General features: G+C 36.7%; 1 protein-coding gene across 5 annotated transcripts in view; it reads right to left on the reverse strand.

Annotated features, from left to right (window-relative positions):
• Window positions 1-2720: 2720 nt before the first annotated feature.
• The window catches only part of RPS6KC1 (ribosomal protein S6 kinase C1), a 177942-nt gene continuing 162840 nt past the window's right edge, over window positions 2721-17822 (reverse strand). For all 5 annotated transcript variants that reach the window (XM_066361770.1, XM_066361768.1, XM_066361767.1 and 2 more), the window contains 3 exons: window positions 16911-16993; window positions 15780-15875; window positions 2721-3693 (listed from right to left, as the gene is read on the reverse strand). In XM_066361770.1, the coding sequence (XP_066217867.1) occupies window positions 3577-3693; window positions 15780-15875; window positions 16911-16993 (296 nt within the window). In that variant the 3' untranslated portion in view covers window positions 2721-3576. The remainder of the gene's footprint in view (window positions 3694-15779; window positions 15876-16910; window positions 16994-17822) is intronic.

Genomic DNA, 17822 nt, shown 5'->3' on the forward strand with positions numbered 1-17822 from the left:
TCTCCCTTTTTGTTCCTTAGGTAAGGAACAGGTCTAGAATATAATTTGATCGATGGTAAAGTCTAGTTAGTCACAGAGACAGGATCAAGACATGACTCAAAGACTTTCCACTATATTCCACAATCCTCAGAGAGCTTGGAATACCAGGCTTCATTACCTAAAACATTTAGCTATCTATACCAGAAATTAAATCAACTACTTCTAAGAAGAAAAATGATCCACATTATGTCTTGGCCTTTGTATAAAGAAACCTCAACGTGAGTTCAATAAAAATGCTATAAGGGGCCTCTTGAGAGGCAAAGAGCCTTTGAATACTATAGTCAGATTTCCTTATTTGGATTCAAAAATTATAGGCAGGTAATTTCAACCAGGGCATATGATGTGTGGGGTCCTAAAATAGTGTTCCTGGTTACAGTATGAATATTATTTATAAATTTTATACTTCTCAGTACAAGCATTATATGAAAGCAAAACTCAAACCTGGTTCACAATTGATCTGAAATAAAATAGGGTAGGAAAAGTTGGTGGGTCAAAACACAACAGGAATTTTAACAGTTTATAAATGTTTAAAAGACAGGTTTAAATATTTTTAGAGTTCAGTAATTATAACAAATACGTTGAAATGGTCTGTCTCAAAAGGTATCAAGTCACTCCATAGTTAAAACAAAATGATGGCATTCTTTTTTAATCTTAGGGAGCTTAACTTACCCATTTGTGAAATAGAAATGGTAGATTTTCCTATCATATCTTAGAATAAGAGGCAATACACCATAATGGTATTGGCAACCTGCTAGAAAAAGCTCTCTTATAAAGAGCATAATTAAAATAATAATCGATTACATTGGTAATTTCATATAAAAAATATAAAATCAAATGAGCATGAACTCAGAGATGTTTGTACATCAATGTTCATAATGACACTGTTCACAATAGCCAAAAGGTGGAACACCTAAATGTCCATTGCCAAGTAAATGGCTAAACAAAATGGGGTATATACAGACAATGGAATATTATTTAGCCTCAAAAAGGAATGAAAGTTTGATATTCACTATGTCAGGGGTGAACCTTGAAAACACTATGTTAAGAAAATAAGCCAGATTCAGGAGAATAAATAGTGTCGATTCTACTTATAAGAGAGACCTAGAAGAGCCAGTCATGGAGACAGAAAGTAGAATGGTGGTTACCAGCAGCCAGGGGAGGGGGAATGGGAAGTAATTGTTTAATGGGTCCGAAGTTTCAGTTTGGGATGATTAAGAGGTTCTGAGATGCACAGTGGTACTGGCTGACTAAAAATGTGGATGTTCTAAATGTCAATAAATTGTATACTTGAAGTTAAAACAGTAAATTTTGTTATGTATATTGTATGTACCACAGTAAAAAAAATCAAATGACAAATATTCATTTCTCAAAAAAAGTGGCAAATCCTTTATGATTTTGATCCATATGACATATACTACAAAAAAAAAAAAGGCACTACTGGCCACAGCATTAAAAATGTTAATATCTCTAATACACACCATCAAATAAAAACAGACTTGGGTTCATCAACCCAAAGCCATTTATCTTGTGTGTTTATTCCTAAAATAATTGATGTCTACCGTGACTATGAATAATGCATTTACATTAAGTACAAGTTCCAACCAAACATACAGAGAAAAAGAGAGAAACTGAAGTAATGGAATTATGTCAACACACTGACACAGCAACCATCTGTTGACATTACTGTCCTCTGAAATGAAGGGACCAAAATCTTGTGGAAGGGCTGGGAGCTTCCCCTTAGTTGTGAAGTCCCACTTTCATGTCATAGGGCACTTCTGGAAGGAAGTGCTGGACTGGCCCGCTCCACGTCCTCGCAGACTTCCTACCAGTCCTGCTCAGGAAGTCATCCCTGCCTCTCACCTGCATGAGTTCCTGTTATGAGGCCAGGGGGCTGGTGAGTTGAAATCCAGTTCCAGGGAATTATGTCATCTTGATTGAGCTGTGATCCTGGTGACCTGCTCCCCATCCTGGTGTTGTTGCAGCCCTTCAGCTGGGGTTCAGGTTAGAAGGGGACCCAAGAGGAAAAAGGGGGAGCAGGATAAGAGAAAAAGGAAAAATGCTTGCACATTTCCTCTCTTTCACTAAAGCCTTTTTTGCTTCCATTTAATTCGAAGCGAGGACCTGGCCGGTGGCTGATGCCAGATGCTCTTGGAATAGGATGGGCTCTCACACACATCTCAAAAACACAAAGGGTTAAAACATGTACAAAGCTTTCATTATTTCTAGTAGCTCCTAACTCAGAAATAATGCCTTATTCTTTCTTCTTTGAATAAAGTTATAAAAACATACCTTAACACTCTTAAAACATTTGTAAATTGTTGTAAACAATGTATAACCAAGGACCTATCTTAGCAACATAAAGGAATAATACAAATGTTTGGAGATGTGTAAATACTCATATTCTTTCTACACAATGTCAAGTAGATTAGGAGGTCAAATCTGGAAATCCTGTCACTATGAGTAATAAAATAGGTCTGCCATTCAATTCCATTTAGATGAGATCCTTCAGTTCTTAGTATACCAAACCAAACCCTAAAATGAAGTCAAGCATAAGAAGAAGTAGAAATTACTAACATTCCAAACTGAAAAGAAGAGAAGCCTTTCTTTTAAAAAAAATATGTGTGTGTGTGTGTGTGTGTGTGTGTGTGTGTGTGTGTATAGCAATTAAATAAAGGAGAGACTTAAATTTTTACCATGTTTATTTTACATCATGATTTCTTAGTCCTTACTAGGTTGATACAATTTGGTCACATAAATATTCCCTTCCCTTTTTTGTTGCATATGAATTAGTAGGGGGTACAAAGAACAGAGTATGAGAGAATAGGCCAGGGGTGTGGGAAGTAGAGGGACACAGTTGGCAAGAGAGACAGAGTGACTGTTTAAATGAACCCTGCCATAAGTAGTACCAACCAAGTAAAAGTGGACACCAGGAAGTGTTTCCTTTCCATGTGAACATCTGAAAGTATGAAACAATTTGGGACCATATTCAACACACATTAATTATATAACATCATGGTATATGTTTCCTATTAGACATGAGTATATTCTTATTTTCCTCACTTTTTAAGCTCCACAGATGACATTATTCATAAAGCACTTTTCATATATTATTCAACAAATATTAATTTGATCACATAAGCCAATCTTGTTAGCAGAAAAGCATGGTTAGCTGCCATGTAAAGTCCTCCTTTCAAGTAATACTTAATTGTACACTTGGAGTTTCATGTCAGAGGAAGTTCTCCACCAGCATTCCTTTCAGTTGGGTTCCTAACTCACCTATGACACTAAATGCAGACAAAACAAAGATCACACCTTGGTTAAAGGTTTGTATGCAACAGCTCCTTGCACATGGAGCCAATATCTTGTCCAGAGAGTAACTGTAAAGGAATTGTTCTCTCTCAGCCTTTTTGTCCCCCATTTCCTCGAAGGTCTTCACGCCAGTGCTTTGGTGCTCTGTCAGTGCCTGCAAGGCAGAGCTGCCCCCTTGCTAGAGACGCCTGTCCCAGATAAGATAAAATGGGTGCAGATGACCCTGCGTCATGTTCGTCTCATCAGTTCTGCCCAATCCACTGGGGTAAAAAATGGATGAGATTTGATATCTTCAACACCAGCAACTCCCGCACCAAGACGCTCCACAGGGTTGAACTGCAAGAGCTAAAAAAGAGGAATCCAATGAGCAAATCACAGGAAAACAAAAACAGGAGAGGAGAAAGCTTGTAAATTCAACTCCAGCAACAAATGGACCTACTAGCCAACTAACTATACTTTCTTGAAAGGGAGCAATGTCTAACATGACTCTAGCTGTGGAGTCATGGGGTATCTGAGTTCCTGGCTTTTCAACTGATTTGAAACAGGACCTTGAATAGCTTGCTTTGTTTTTATCATCCTCATAAAGTTATACTTAGGAATTTCCTACTCCAAACATACAGTGTGATGTTAATTTGATATTGTACCAAATTCTGTAAGGTCCAGTTACTCCTTTCATGATTAGAAAGCTTGAGAGGCACGATAGGTCTCTCAACCCTGAGTGAATTATATATGCACTGGGACGAAACTTCACCTAGTCTGAATTAGCCAGCTCACATTCCAAAATCGTTTCCTTGGAAGAGCTGACTCACATGGAATAATTTGACCCAATGAATAAAACGTGTTTTGACTTCTTCACTATTAGAATTCATGCATAAAATAAGTTAATAATATTATATGCAACAGAATTGTTGAGTGTAGGAAAAGAAGCAGTCATATACAATTATTGTAGACCATGGACATGCAGGAAGAAAGTGTCTTCAGACATTCATGTCTCAAATTTTTGTTTCAACAGCATTACTGAAAAATAATTTATATAGCATAAAATTTACCTCCTGAAAGCATGCAATTCAATGATTCTTAGGAAAGAAAGTTAAGAGTTGCACAACCATTACCACTATCTGGTTTTAGAATACTTTGATCACCTGACCAGGCGGTGGCGCAGTGGACAGAGCGTCAAACTGGGATGCAGAGGACCCAGGTTTGAGACCCCGAGGTTGCCAGCTTGAGCGCCGGCTCATCTGGTTTGAGCAAAAAGCTCACCAGGTTGGACCCAAGGTCGCTGGCTCGAGCAAGGGGTTACTCGGTCTGCTGAAGGCCCACGGTCAGGGCACATATGAGAAAGCAGTCAGTGAACAACTAAGGTGTCACAACAAAAAACTAATAATTGATGCTTCTCATCTCTGTCCGTTCCTGTCTGTCTGTCTTTGTCTATCCCTCTCTCTGACTCTCTCTGTTTCTGTAAAAAAAAAAAAAACCACTTTGATCGCCCTAAAAAGTTTCCTTGTGTTGTTAATCTTCACTACCATCTCCAGCCCCAAGTAACCACTGACCTGCCGTCTCTATAAACTTGCCCTTTCTAGATATTTCATGTAAATGAAATCATAAAATACATTGTCTTTTGCAGCTATTTTCTTTTATTTCACATGTTTTTGAGATTGTAGCAGGTATCAACAATCCATTCTTTTTTACTTCTGAACAGCCTTCCACTGTTTAGATATACATTTTGTTAATCTATTCATCAGTTAACGGACATGTGCACTTTCCAGGTTGAAGCTACAAGGAACACAGTGGCTGTAACATTTGTGTATGTGTCTTCGTGTGGACATATGCTTTCATTTCTCTTATGGATATCCCTAGGAGTAGAAGAATCACTAGATCATATGTTAAGTTCATGTTTGACTTTTTAAGAAACTGCCAAACTTTTCTAAAGTAGCTATAACATTTTATATTCCCGCCAGCAATATAGGAGGGTTCTACTTTTTCTACATCCTTACCAATATTTCATAGTCTCTTTATTATAGCCCTTTTAGTGGGTTTTAGTGGTATCTTATTATGGTTTTAATTTTTATTCCTTAATGACTAGGGATAGTGAGCATCTTTTCATGTTCTTATGAGCATTTCATATAGCTTCCTTGGTAAATCTTTGCCCATTTTTATACTGAGCTGTCTGCTTGTTGAGTTATAAAAGTTCTTTTACATTCTGAATACAAATCCACTATCAGTTACATGATTTGCAAATATTTTCTCCCAGTCTCTGGCCTGTCTTTTCATTCTCTTACTAATGTTTTCAAGTATAAAAGTTTTTAATTTTAATGAAGCCAACACTATCCATTTTTTTCATTTTGGTATCATGTCTAATAACTCCCTAATCCAAGGTCATGAAGATCTTCTCCTGTTCTCTTCTACAATTTTTACAGTTTTAGCTTCCGTAGGTCTATGACCTATTTTGAGTTAATTTTACATATGGCATGAAGTAAGGGGCTTAGTTCATTTTGGTTTTACATACGAATGTATGATTTTCCCAGCACCATTTGTTGAAAAGACTTTTTCACCACCAAATTATTTTGGTGTCTTTATTGAAAATCAATGACAATAATGTATGGCTTGATTTCTGGATTCAATTTCATTCCATTGATCTATATGCCTGTCTTTGCTCTAATAACATGGTAAGTAGTTACTGTGGTTTTACAATGACTGGGAAATCAGGTAATATAAGTCCTCCAACTTTGTTCTCTTTAAGATTATTTTGGATATTTTAGATTCTGTTGCCTTTTAATGTATGTTTTAGAATCAGCTAAACATTTCCCAATTTTGTTGATTTTTTTCAAAGAACCATTTGTAAATACCTTAATTTTCTCTATTTCATTGATTTCTGCTTATTTTATTCTGCTTGCTTTAAATTTACTTTGCTTTTTATAGTTATCTTTTCTAGTTTCTTAAGGTAAAAGATGAGATTTTTATCTGAGCCCTTTTTTTCTGATACAGGTGGTTAAAGCCATAGATTTTCCTCAAAAACTGATTTAGCTGCATCCCATAAATTTTGATATAGTATGAGTTTAGATTTGTTTTTAGTTCATTAAAAATAATTTCTAGCTTTTCTTGGGGTTTTTTTCTTTGACTCATAGGTTATTTAGAAGTGTGTTGTTTAATTTCCAAATATTAATGGATTCACCAGATGTCTTTCTATTGATGATTTTTAATTAAACTGTTATGGTCAGAATATGTTGCATGATTTCAATCTTCTTAAATATTGAAACTTGTTATATTATCCTGAAGAATGTTCCATGTACATGCGGCAAGAATATACTCTGAAATCACTGGATGGAATGAACTAAATATGTCAGTTAGAGTTGTCTGATAATGTTGTTTCAGCCTTCTCTACATTCTTGCTTGTTTTCTATAAATTATCAAGACTGGGTTACTGAAGCCTCCATTTATTATTATTATTATTGGATTGTTTATTTTTCCCTTCAATTCAGTCAGATTTTGCTTGTATGTTTTGAGGCTATTAGAGCCATATAACTAGAATTATTATATCTTTCTATGTATTGACTCTTTTATCATTAAAAAAATCTGTTTCGGTCTCTAATAAGTCTCTAATCTTGACATTTATTTTGTCTGGGATGTGATATAGCCACTCCCATTCTCTTATGGTTACTTTTTGCAGGGTTTTCTTTTCCTATTCTTTTTCTTCCAACCTATTTCTGTATTTGACCTTAAGGTGTGTCTCTCATACACAGATGATAATTTGGATCTTGCTTTTTGACCCAGGTTAACAATCTCTGCCTCTTCTTTGGCATGTTTAGACTTTCACATTGAATGTAATTATCAATATGGTGGGTTTACATTTGCCATTTTGCTACTTGTTTTCTACATCTATTGTCTTTTTTTGTTCTTTTACTGCTTTTCTTTTGAGCCAAATACTTTTTACTGTAGTGTTTCAGTTCCTCTTAATTTTACTTTTTAGTAGTTGCTGTAAATATTATAAATATGTTTTATCACAATCTATTTCAGATTAATACTAATGTAATTCCGGTAAAATATAGAAACTCCATTCCACTATAATTTCACTCTGCCTGCCTTCTTTCATCTATTATTGTTACCTATATATTGCATCTACATATGTTATAAACTCAACAGCACAGTATTATAATCATTGCTTCATGCAGTCTTAGGTCTTTTAAAAGAAGCTTACAAGAGAAATGAGATAAATATATTTAGTCTTTAGTATTAACTCCTATTTACCATTCCAGGGCTCTTCCTTTCCTCCTACGGATTTGAGTTACTAGATGGCATCATTTCTGGTCACCCTGAAGGACTTCCTGTATTATTTCTTGTAAGGCAAGCTTGCCAGCAATGAATTTTCTGCCTTTATTTGGAAATTGCTTTACTTCATCTTTATTTTAGAAGGATTGACAGTTACCTTGTTTTGGCACTTTGAATATGTCTTTTCACTGTCTTCCATCTTCTGTTTTTCTTTTTTATTGAGGTATAATTAACATGACATTATATTAGTTATGTGGTGCATAATGATTTGATATTTGTATATATTATAAAATGATCGTCATAATAAGTGTAGTTAACAGTTTTCTATTGTTTTTGAAGAGATGTCGCACATTAATACTCCCTTGTATACAGACTGTTTTTCTTTTGCTGCTTACAAAATCGTCCTCTTTGTCTTTTGTCTTCTAATAACTTGACCATAATATGTCTATGTGTGGATCTCTCTGTATTTTCCTGCTTAGAGTCCACTAAGTCTCTTTGATGCATATCAATGTTTTTCATCATATTTAGCATTTCCAGCTATTATTTCTTCAAGTATTTTTGTTGACCCTTCCCCTCTTTCCTTTTCTTCTAGGACTCCCATTTTATGTATATTCATATATTTTATATTGTTTTACAGGTCTCTGTAGCCCTGTTCATCTTTCTACATTTTTATTTTTGGTCTGTTTTTCAGATTGGATAACTTCTATTGTTCTACTTAAAATTCACTGAGTCTTCCCTTAACTATCTCAAATTTGCTGTTAAAAAAAATAATCTAATTAATTTGTTTCCCTTAGTGACTTCTTTATTTCAATTACTGTATCTTGAATTAAAGAATTTCTAGTTGGTTCTTTTTTTTTCCTAGTTGGTTCTTTTAATAAAAATATAATTTCTATAAATTAGATTTGAAAAAATTTTTTAAATAATATTCATATATATAATTTCTATATCCTTATTGAGAATCTCTGTTGATTCACTGCTGTTATACTTTCCTTTAACTCCTTAAACATGGTTTCCTTTAGTTCTTTAAATATATTTATAATACCCACTTTGAAGTCTTTGTTAAATCCAAAATCTGAAGATATTTTAGAGATGACAACTCCTATTGACTGCTTTTTTCCCTGATATGGGTCATACATTTTTATATCTGTGTATCTTATATTTTTCTAAAAAAGAGACATTTAGAGAATGTACTTTAGCAACTCTGGAGTCTGATTTTCTTCCCATGAAGACTGTGAGCGTTGCTGTTGGATGGTTTAGTAACTTGTTTCAGCTAAGTCTGTAAATCAGCTTCCTACATCCCATCATAACAAGCAGCTATTGATGTCTCTATTATTTTTCTTGTTTTTACTTTTAAGCTGTGTCTGTACTGCTTAGTGGCCCACCAGTGATTGAAAAGAGGTTAGATTTAAATGTGACAAAGGAGGCAAGATATACAATGGAGTAAAGATATTATCTTCAACAAGTGGTGTTGGAAAAACTGGATAGACACATGCAAAAAGAAAGAAAGAAAAGAAAGAAGTCAGACCACTTTCTTAGAGCATATAAAAAAATAAATTCAAAATGGATTAAAAACTTAAATGTAAAACCTGACAGCATTAAATTCCTGGAAGAAAACATGGGCAGTAAACTTTTTAACATCACTTATGGCAATATCTTTTAGTTTATGTCTCCTTGGGTAAGAGCAACAAAAGAATAAACAAAGACATAGGATTATATCAAACTAAAAAATTTTTGTACAGTGAAAGAAAGCATCAACAACATGAAAAGAAAGTCTACTAAATGGGAGAAGATAGTTGCAAATGATACAACCAATAAAGAGTTAACATCCAAAATACAGAAAAAACTCATACAATTTAACATCAAAAAAAATTTTTTTTCAAAAACAATCCAGTTAATGGCCCTGGCTGGTTGGTTCAGTAGATAGAGTGTCAGCCTGGTGTATGGGCATCCCAGGTTTCATTCCCGGTCAGGGCACTTATAAGAAGCAACCATCTGGCCCTGGCTGGTTGGCTCAGTGGTAGAGCGTTGGCCTGGCGTGCAGAGGTCCCAGGTTCGATTCCTGGCCAGGGCACACAGGAGAAGCGCCCATCTGCTTCTCCACCCCTCCCCCTCTCCTTCCTCTCTGTCTCTCTCTTCCCCTCCCGCAGCCAAGGCTCCATTGGAGCAAAGATGGCCCGGGCGTTGGGGATGGCTCTGTGGCCTCTGCTCAGGCACTAGAGTGGCTCTGGTCATGACATAGCGACGCCCCGGATGGGCAGAACATCGCCCCCTGGTGGGCGTGCCGGGTGGATCCCGGTCGGGCGCATGCGGGAGTCTGTCTCTCCCCGTTTCCAGCTTCAGAAAAAAAAAAAAAAAAAAAAAAAAAAAAAAGAAGCAACCATCTGCTTCTTGTCCCTTCTTTCTCCCCCTTCTCTCCCTCTTCCTCTCTCATAACCAGAGTCTGTCTTACTATCACCCTTCCTCTCACTTGAAATTTTTTTTTTTAAAAATCCAACTAAGAAATGGACAAAGGACGTGAACAGACATTTCTCCAAAGAAGACATACAGACGGTCAACAGACATATGAATGAAAGGATGTTCAACATCAATAATCATTAGAGAAATGTAAATCAAAACACCAATAAGGCCCTGGCCGGTTGGCTCAGCGGTGGAGCATCGGCCTGGCGTGCGGGGGATCCGGGTTCGATTCCCGGCCAGGGCACATAGGAGAAGCACCCATTTGCTTCTCCACCCCCCCCCCTTCCTCTATGTCTCTCTCTTCCCCTCCCGCAGCGAGGCTCCATTGGAGCAAAGATGGCCCGGGCACTGGGGATGGCTCCTTGGCCTCTGCCCCAGGCGCTAGAGTGGCTCTGGTCGCGGAATAGCGACCCCCCCGAAGGGGCAGAGCATCGCCCCCTGGTGGGCAGAGCGTCGCCCCTGCTGGGCGTGCTGGGTGGATCCCGGTCGGGAGCATGCGGGAGTCTGTCTGACTGTCTCTCCCCGTTTCCAGCTTCAGAAAAATACAAAAAGAAAAAACAACAACAACAATAATAAGGTGTCACCTCATACCTGTCATAGTGGCTATCATCAAAAAAATCAACAAATACAAGTGTAAACAAAGATATGGAAAAAGGGAACCCTCATACATTACTGGTGAGATTGTTAATGGGTGCAGCCACTATGGAAAACAGTATGAAGATTGCTCAAAAAATTAAAAACACAGTGACCATACAACCCAGCAATTCCACCTCTGATATTTATCCCAAGAAATCAAAAACACTAATTCAAAAAGATATATGCACCCCTATGTTCATTGCAGCATTACTTACAAGAGCCAAGATATGGAAGCAACGAAGCTGTCCATCAATAGATGAATGGATAAAGAAAATGTGGTACATATATAGAATGCAATATTATTCAGCAATTAAAAAGAATGAAATCTTGCCAGTACAACAACATGGATAGACATAGAAGGTATCATACTAAGTGAACTAAGTCAGACAAAGAAAGACAAATACTGTATAATTTCATTTATATATAGAATCCAGAAAAATGAAACAGAAACAGCTCCATAGACACAGAGAACAAGCTGATAGTTACCAAAAAGGGAAGGGGAGTAGTGGGAGAATAATAAAAAATAAAAATAAAAAACACACAGCCACTAAAGCTTCCATCCTCTAACAATGGTTAGGAGAACACATTCAAAATTTAGGCTATTTTCAAGTCTGCCCTGGTGTTTACTTTTCACTGGGCTCTTTCCCTGCTCCTATGCACAAGCACGCAGCCTCAGGGTTGGTCTTCATGGCCTGCCCCAATCTGGTAGAACCTTCATACCTGACCAACCAGGGAAGAAAATGGGAACAGCCCCAGGCAAGAATGCCAAGGTCCCAGCGCTCTTTCCCAAAGTCCCACTGTTTCTCAAGCATAAACACTTTTCAGATTTTTGTATCCCTTTGATCAATTTCCAGAGCACTGAGATGGTTGTTTTTGCCAATTCTATCTTTATAATTTCTTTTTTTGAGGAGAGAATTGGCCAACTTCCTCAGATGATTACACCATTCAAACCTGAGAATATTTCCTAGCAAATAATTTTTCCACAATATTTAGTCAACTGCAAATGAAATTAATTTCTTTACATTAATGATTCTATACATATAGAAAATCCCACTATTCAAATTGAACTTCTATTTCTTATTTTTCCTTCATTTCTATTTTTTCTTTCATTCATGATTCATTCATTCCATTATTTGGGCAAAATATATCGACTGATGTCCTATTATGTGCTAGGCCACCATTTTTCTGAGACCTTTTTGTCATATCATCAGCAGTTGCCTCACTCTTATGTTAGGAACCCTATAATTCAATGACATGCTTTATCACATACAAATTACTATATGTTATATCTCCTAAAAATAAAAATAAAAATATTTATGTGACACTCACTGTGTCCTAGTCTTATTCTAAGTACTTAATATAAGTTAATTCATTTAACTCACAACTCTTTGAATATCTACTATTATTTTTCTCTAATTTATAGATGAGAAAACAGACTCGGAGAAGTTGGCAGGGGCAAAGACAAGACTTGAATTCAGGCAGTGGCTCAAGAATCCATGCTCTTTTTTTTTTTTTTCTTGTGACAGAGACAGAGAGAGGGACAGATAGGGACAGACAGGAAGGGAAAGAGAGGCATCAATTCTTCATTGCAGCTCCTCTGTCTCCTTAGTTGTTCATTGATTGCTTTCTTATATGTGCCTTGACCGGGTGGCTGCAGCAGAGCTAGTGACCCCTTGCTCAAGCCAGCAACCTTGGGCTCAAGCCAGTGACCTTGGGCTTCAAACCAGCAACCTTTGGGTTCAAGCAAGAGACCATGGGGTCATGTCTATGATCCCATGCTCAAGCCAGCAACTCCCTGCTCAAGCTGGATGAGCCAGCACTCAAGCCTGATGAACCCATGCTCAAGCTGGCAATCTCAGAGTTTTGAACCTGGGTCCTCTGCATCCCAGTCCAACACTCTATCCACTGTGCCACTGCCTGGTCAGGCCAGAATCCATGCTCTTAACCACAATGTTGCACTGCCTCATGAGTGTATGATATGCACAGGCCAAGAATCTATTGCTTCACTTTGAATTACCAAATCCACAAAGGGAGTAAAGCATAGACTTCAAAAGACTGTCCTCAGTCTCCAGGCTTTTAACTTAAAATTATTTTTTCTAACATTCAAAATAACTACTGCTTATCAAATCTAAATTCTCAAAGAATTTTTATATTACAAGTTTCTAAAATATGTTAAGAGAAAAGCTATTATAAAACAAACCTAAAAATGTCCTAAATATATCAAAGCCACTTTCGAAATCAGACAATTCATGTCTAGGGACTGAAATGTAAAAGGCATCAGACAAATGAATATAAATTTAAAGTTTCAAATATTGGTAAGAATTAACTACAACTATAGAATATTTTTAACTATTTCAGAAAACATCCAAGTTTTTTCTTCTTTGTTACAATTGTCTTTCCCATGTCCATTCTTTCTAAAACATGACCTTGTTATGAAATTCCAATAGAGGTTCCTATTTTCATTTTACTAAAGTTAATTTACTTAGTTCATGGACTCTTCCATAAATTTACAAGTATAAACCTACAGGCAGAAGTGTAATTGTTTCACTCATGACCATCTTGCTTATTCAGCCATTTTAAATACTACCTCAGACCTCGCAAGAGATCATGCAAAGATCCCACTACTTATGAGAATGTGTCAACCAGTGGCTGCCAACCTCCCTGTTCCTGAAGAACAGGCGATGGAGTTGAGCAATAAAGACACAGAAGTTTGCTTTGAAGTTTTGTGGTTTTTTTTTCATATAACATCTTTCAGCGGACAAAGCAACTTGTCATAATTAACTAATATCCACTGTAAAGTACAAACATGCATGCCCGTGAAAATTTATAAAATATAAGTATCTTCTTAAAACATTGCGTTTAAAATGTAACTATATTTACGTTAGTATCAGTCACCTGGCTGAGATGACTGAACATGGACACAGGAGATTATAAAATCTAGGAAGCGAGCAAGGAGCTGACAGACCAAAGAGGGGAAATATCCCCAAAGCAGAATAATTATTTCCATATAAATCATCTTGTGATTTTTTAAATGACCTCTATGACCTGTGAGGTAGTGGAAGAGGAAAGTCAGAGTGACAAATGGCTAATCATGCCACGAGACCCCTCTTCCCTTTCCTGATGATGTTTCCTCGACATGAGTGGTAGTTTCCTTAGGCAGGCCAATGATTTACCATATAAGCGATAAGTATCTATATTCGGGGATTCAACATACCTTAAGCTTAGACTCTTTTACAACATAATTTCTAATAAAACAGGAACAACAGACCTTTATAAATTAATGCGGGGAATTCTATTATCAATATTATACAGGGTGGGGCAAAAGTAGGCTTACAGTTGCTCTTGTGGATAATGACACAACAATAAATAAATAATAATACAAGAAAAAGCTATGTTTCCCACACTCACAACCGTAAACCTACTTTGGCCCTACTCTGTTTAATGACTACTCCTTTAAAAAGAAAAACAAAAAAATGGCAGTTGCTAGCCTTCTTTAAATTATTTACCAGAAAAAGTACTTTAAATTTAGTTTTTTGTTTTGTGTCACAACAAATAAGATGAAATCAAATGAGTAGCTGTCCTTTCTCCCATCAGAATGAAATGTTTTATGTATCTTTCATTACCTCCTAATCCTTTGGCAAAGTGCTCAAGGTGTTCTCATCTCAGTATTTCCAACCTGGTTATGTTGCTTTTTATTTTCAGAATCTTCGTGAAGCACACCATTCTGATTCTTCCCCTCATCTGTACAAAAACTCCAAATCTCAATTTTTTACTGAACTAAACACTATCACTCTACGCTGGTGTTCATGATAACAGAACCCCATGAGAGGATCCCAACTTATCTTTCCACACTCATCCCTACATTCATCCCTCCACTGGATACAGCAAACTTCTGATATCTCAAATTGAGTCTTTCCGACTATTCCCATTGTTGAAGCTGTGTGTGCCATCCAGCTGTTCCTCCCACACCCAACCCTGCCGTGCTGAAAATCTAGGACGCCACAAAAATAACATCCACTACACAGAACTCTCCTAATACCACCAATGCATCAGCAATAGCCCCTCCTTATCCCCACTTGCCAAAGTGGTCTTTAAACCTTTCTGGCAGCTCTATCCCGCCCGTCTGCAACAGTCATTTACGCCTTGCCCTCAGAGGGTACAGCACTAGGCTGTGCACGTATCTGCTGACAGAAACCAAAATCACTCCTTAAGAGGATACTAGGTATTTCTCTTATTAATATGTAAGTCCTTCCACCCCTTTTTAAAAATTTTATTTCCCTGATTTAAAAAGTAATTCATGTTCTACTAAACAAAAATTTTCATTCTTGATCTTTTCCAAATAACCATTCCCTTTATATTTTTCATAAAAGTGTATGATCCCAGGCCTGACAATTATTGCTGATGTGCTGTGGGCCTGTCATACCACAGTGCTGACAACCCTCGGGGTACTCACCAGATCCACTATTCAGTACATTTTAAATGTAGGGGATCAGTTGAAGAAGCTCACCAGCGTTCCAAGCCCACCTCTGGGATACTGAACTTTAATTTTCAATTGTCTCTTTCTTCACAGCAACCAAAAATAACTAAATGATACCAAAACCCACAATTTCCATCAATGGATGAACCTAAGAATCATCTAACTGGGCAAACTTTTCTAACACTACTTCTCTCCTATGCAACCTGAGACATCCATTTCTAAGTTTATAAATATAAATTAAAGATTGAAAATAGTCAATCATATATAGTTTAAAAATGTAGTAGGCAAAATAGAGGAGCCCCAGACAAGCTAAAAGCAATACTTAATCTCATACCTACACAAATTGATGGAAATGACTAAACATTAGCCTGAATTTTGGAAAAAAATATTTAATACCAATTAGCTTTATCTGTTCTCTCTGACCTCACCAACACTTAGATAATAGCAGGAACCTAAGGATATACAGTAGTAGTTATGAATTTGTAATTAGTAATGAATCTTCCTTGCCCAAAACTAATTTCTTTAAGGTTCTAGAGCTGCGGGCTCTTCTAATTTGCATGGTTAATTTACTTGGCCAATAGGTCAATTAAATTACCTGTTGAATGAGTGAGCGAGCCTCTTCAGAGACGCATTCTGGCATGTTCAAAGTAGTGTGAGTAGTTATTCCTGCTGGATGGCACTCTACCAGCGTCTGAAACAATCATCAGGTACTTCTTACCCCAGGATTTATGGACGCAAGTACAGAGAACTCAACAATAATTGTAACTGGAGGTGTAGTAATCAATAGCGCCACCTAAGCCGTTCAGGACGAGGGCTCTGAGCCTCCAGAACTTCTAACTGGAATGAAGGCAATTGGTGAAATCACATCCAAGAGCTTATGCTACTAGCCCTTTTCCCTTAGTTACAAAGAAAATGGCTCATAAACAGAGAAGCTTACATTATACATAAAACTCAAAAGGGACTTTAGATAGCTTTAAAATTTTAAATGTATCCTAAACTTTCAAAGTTTATAATCTACTAATATTTTATATACATATAGCACATCATGGTTTGAATGTACGTATAGGTGATTTGTAAATCCTACAACTACCTTGGGAATTTGGTATTATTTACTTATTGAAGACAGATGACTACTTACAAAAATATGACTGTTCATTTCCTCTGTTTGCTTCTCAGAAGAAAATCTGCAGCATACTCTATTCAAGTCTATTCACCTCTAATATCTTAAAAGTTATTGATCAGAGGGAATATAAATTTTCTCCTTAAGCTAAAACATATCAGAAAAATTTACAGTATTGAGAAAAAAAGATGTTACCATTCATATCTACATTAATTTTCTAAAATGAGAAATTCCTCCTGGTTTCAGACCAGATGTTTAAAACATACAGAGAATTCTAATACATCCTGACATCAACTTTATAGGTGTAACTGTTAAAAGTGAACCATAGAAAATGAAGAGAAAAAATGTTTAGTCTTGTATCTTACTGTGTACTAACACAGTGAAGTAACAGCATTTTACCACCAATTCATTCAGCGTAATACAACTCAACTGTTTTTTTAATCTGGAATCTTGATAAGCTTACTTAGGGAGAAAAGGAGAGAGAGATATCAAAGTCTTTCTTACCTAGCCCCTGATCTAAAAACTAAAGGCGAAGGCTAAATGTCCCCAATTTGAAATCAAGGCAGCACCTGGGGAAGCTTATTAAAGGTCCGGGTCACTGCTTACCTTGCCAGTGAGAAGTTCAAAGAGGACAGCCCCCAAACTCCACCAATCACAGGCTTCAGTTTCTTCGGTGATTGCTCCAACCTCTAAACACACCAAAAAAGGTTGATATTAAAATTCCAAAGGTCAATTAAACTTTCAAAATTAACATGTATTAGCAAGGTGACCTTTTTAATGCTGAGAGAGCATATACTAAATACTACTGGGCTTTCAAAATTCCGGAAAGTTACTTATCCCTTTGGTCACCTACTGTGGTTGCATTTTTTTTTTTTTTGACGCAGTCACATATTAAGCTGAGACATTTGTTCTTCAGTTGATAGAGGGACACCTTCAAGATGCTACACTTAAAAGTTACATGAATCTATTAGATCAGCATTTTGCTTAATTTTTTAAATTTGAGAAAGTATAGCCAACTCTATCTCAGAGGTCATGTTTTGTTTTAAAAATGAAGACTCTAAGTTCAGAAGGAGCTGCAAAATCATTTACACCAGTATTAATTATCCTTGTACAAATTAGAAACCAGAGGTGAAATGCCTTGTCCAATGTCACATAGTAAATCAGCAGCAGAACTAAGACCCAGTTCACAGTATCACCCTCTCCTATATAGTCAATTCTTTTCAACTATAGAAGGAGCAGGTGCAATGCCAATCTACCCATTTTGTTACTACAAGTACAGGGAGATATGTTGTTTTACGTCACAACTGGAACTACTGGCTAAGATATGGGATTTTAGAGTGTCTACAAATTACAGTTTTATCTGAGTTAGCTGTCTCTCACCAGCACATGCTCCCTAAGTGTAGTATGAGTTTCCAGGTGTCACCTTTCAGGGTTCTCCACAAATCAGCAAAAATGCCACATTTCACCATTTCTCAGGCTTTCAGCCTCTCAGTCACATTTGACATATTCTTTTCCTTT

This window comes from Saccopteryx leptura, chromosome 2 (assembly GCF_036850995.1).
Source record: "Saccopteryx leptura isolate mSacLep1 chromosome 2, mSacLep1_pri_phased_curated, whole genome shotgun sequence".
Lineage (NCBI taxonomy): Eukaryota > Metazoa > Chordata > Mammalia > Chiroptera > Emballonuridae > Saccopteryx > Saccopteryx leptura.